This window comes from Suillus subalutaceus, assembly GCF_016647625.1.
Source record: "Suillus subalutaceus strain FC151 chromosome Unknown DFJ58scaffold_967, whole genome shotgun sequence".
NCBI classification, from domain to species: Eukaryota; Fungi; Basidiomycota; class Agaricomycetes; order Boletales; family Suillaceae; genus Suillus; species Suillus subalutaceus.
This window is the reverse complement of record NW_024541216.1, coordinates 1-3309: the sequence shown is the minus strand read 5'-3', so window position 1 is coordinate 3309 and position 3309 is coordinate 1. Positions and strand designations below refer to the sequence as shown.

General features: G+C 48.6%; 1 protein-coding gene across 1 annotated transcript; it reads right to left on the bottom strand.

Annotated features, from left to right (window-relative positions):
• Positions 1-583: 583 nt before the first annotated feature.
• On the bottom strand, positions 584-3287 carry DFJ58DRAFT_850756 (uncharacterized protein; the record flags this gene model as incomplete). Its single annotated transcript, XM_041393800.1, has 11 exons — positions 584-637; positions 708-752; positions 954-1078; positions 1142-1179; positions 1644-1645; positions 1728-2017; positions 2069-2274; positions 2316-2732; positions 2786-2924; positions 2972-3157; positions 3212-3287. 11 exons carry the CDS (start codon positions 3285-3287, stop codon positions 584-586), a joined length of 1578 nt encoding a protein of 525 aa, XP_041234531.1.
• Between the last annotated feature and the right edge of the window lie 22 nt (positions 3288-3309).

Here is a 3309-nt window from a genome sequence, read left to right as displayed (position 1 = left end):
CTGAACATGCCGGTGGCAATGTACAACCAACACAGCTGCAGGAAAGTCAATCACAAGGCCATGCTACATCGCCACAAACACAGCACCAGCAAGGTCAATCACAAGGTCAACCCCAGGCTCAGGCGTCATCATTGCAGACTCGGTCTGGCACCCCCTCCACGTCCGCAACACCTACTGCTATTGATGCCCGTACTACTGCAGCAAGCGGGCAACCACGCCCCCTTCTATTGTGGACCCGTTGCATTCTTTTTCTCTGCTGTGCATCTCCCCCATATGCAGATGGGCGCTAACACTACAGCATCTGGACACCTATCTCATCTTTGAATCCGGTTCTTTTAATTATTACAATCTCTGTTCACGCCGAGAATCTGCATATTTGATTTCATAACTTCCTTGATCTTGGGTTGGTTTCAATGCTATGTCGTGAAACCTCATTTTATTGCACACTTCGTGCACTAGTAATCCTATCCTGGTGTGTCTGGATAGTTTCATATCATGTAGGATTCACCTTTCTTCGTTGGCTGCTTTTCTTTGCAGTTTCGGTTGGACGCTAAGCCGACATGGAGATCACCTGTCCATAGTCTCAACCATTCTCAAGTACACGTTCATTCACGGCTTTCTCCCTGCTCTCACCAACCTTGCAGACATGCGAGTAACAATCACTTTCACTCAGCCTTTTTGTCGAAGCCTTAATTAAGCTTACTTACCTTTAAATTTGACTTGAGCGTTCCAACCTTAGAATATTTCTGACGCTAAGCGCTGAGGTCCAAGAAATATTAAGCTTCATTGCTAGAGTTTGGAGGATCAAGAGTGATGTGAGCACTATCGTGTATACACCGTCAGCCGAGACTCGCCGTCTAGGACAACTGCTGCGAAGCTGATGTATGACCGGGGTAGAACACCACATTGACTGAACAAATTCACCATGTGTCATTGTTCCGGGCTTGCCATACCGACTTATTCAACTGCGAAAATACGTGGATGTAGCCTTGCATTGGATAGGTTGTTGGTCTCGGGACATAGCCATTCGAGTCTTCCGTAGTGGAATAAATATAGCCATTAATGAGTTTTGCAGAGACTAACCAGAGATGGGGTAGTGTGTAGTGAAGTGGTCAACCGTCAACAAATTGATTCAACTCACCAGCGTCAGAGCATGCCCGACCACCTGGATTGAAGTGCCTAAGAAGGCGGAGAATTAAGATATGAGTGTTACTTGAGCGTATCAATATAAAGAGTCACAAGAACGACAACACTACTGACTCATTATAGTGAGAGGCTCTTCTAAATCAACTCTCTTGGTACACCTGTACCTGTAGTGATGAAGCTTAAAAGTATCCAATTAGACATAAGGCCTGATGCAAAAAAGCCTCTGAACCACTGACTGTGAAGCATGAAGCCAGAGACACTGCCTGCCCTACTAATTCCTCTGACCGTGAAGCATCAAGCTAGAGAGGGGGCTCCCCCTCCTGTTCTCGGTGAAGCATCAAGCTAGAGAGGAGGCTCCCCCCTGCTATTCTCGCATGCCCGATCATTGTCAGATCGATCTGGGCCCGATTCCCTCATTCCCTCATCGGCGCTGGTGCTTCTCTCCATACCCCGATCAATTGTTGGCACTACCCCGATCAATAGGAACGAGAACTAACATCTGATTAATAGGAACGAACATCAAGATTACCATATACAGTCAACATGCGCTATGGAAACAAAAGCTCCCCTACGACACTGACAGGGATATTGCGGGGTGACGTGGACTGGAGAAGCGCCGGCACGACACTCCACATCTTCTGAAATCGGTCCTGCATAGCTCTACGAAGAGTGGCCTGGCGTTTTGCATAACCCTCGATGCCCTCCTGTTCAGGTGCAGCCAGAATGGTCCTCTGATTTGCCTGCTCCTCCCACCACCCTGCATGCCACGAAAGAAAACTAGCTACATGCCACATCTCCTCTTGCAGGAGTTTGACTTCTTTGGCCCAACGATGGGCGCGCGCCCTCGATTTGCACCATTCGATACGCAAAGCTGCCAGGTATGTCAGGACAATTCTGTACAATTAATGACGCAAATGCTTACCTTCTGATAAAACAGCCTCGCCATCTTCTTGTATCGCAGCCACCCCCCGAGCCTTCCAGATCCACGAAAGGGTGCGGTTGCCTTTGGATTGACCAAAGTCTCCCTCAGACATCCCACGAATATTGGCCGCCAGCAGCTCAGGCAATTCTACCTCCCAGTTTGGTTTGTCCATGACCGCCGACAGCATCTTCACTGCTGCCCAGGCCCTGCGATATCGAGCTGCAGCTGTCCCAATGGTCTGCTCCACTTTGCGAGCATGGAGGATGCCCTGGTGTTGGCGCGTTGCCCACGAATGTGGGCGTCCTTAAACCTGTAAAGGTGTGTGCATAGATGAAGTTGCCGGCGAGCATCATCAAGAGCATCGTGTGCTTGTGCACGCCGCAGCTCCCATTCGTATTCACAAAGCCGCTCATCATATGACATCTCAGCTGCCTCCTTCAGCTTCGACGGTTGGAAAAGTTTGATATCATAGGCCTTCTCCTCGCGAGCTGATTGTGCATCTGCCAATGCACGCAGGCGGCCAACGGCAGGCATGTAGAGTAGTTGGACCTTGCACCACTGTTTGATCTTGCGCAGCAGTGCGTTCGAACGCTCTTGCAGCTTCGTCAGCTGCAAGTCTGTCGGATGGCCGCTCAGAGCATTATAATCTTGCTGCAGGCGAAATCTGTAGTAGATCATGTTATTAGAATTACCAATAAAAATACTTTGAAATCTTACTGTTGTTCTTTGAGATCAATTCCCAATGAAATGAGTACACTGGGTGATATCTCCGTGTGTAATGAGTTGTTGAGACCTCTTTCGAGATCTTCAGCTTCCTGTTGGGAGAGTCTAAGGTGCACGGCAGCCTGCATCAAGGCTACATACAATCAGTACACGTAATAGCCTAGCGTGAGTGATACTTACTGATGGTCGTTGTCTCGAAGGGGTTTTTGTTGGAGGTGTCGGCCTCCCAGTCCTCAATAGATTCTTTCCACTGTCCTACCTCACCCGGTCGTTCTTCCATAAGCGTAAGGTGAAAGTCATCAAAGTCTTGTCGGTGTCGGTCACGTTTGGGAATCGCAGTCTTCATTTTGCTCAGTAGACTGATACCTAAGGATTTTCTTCGTCAATTACATTAAGTGTGCTAAAGTAAACAACACATACCGAAGTTCGTAACCTTCTTCCAATTGTAGTCGCCAAAATGATCGTCCAGTGTATCTTGACGAGCCCCAGGGCCCATCTCTTGTGTGCTTGTGGCCACC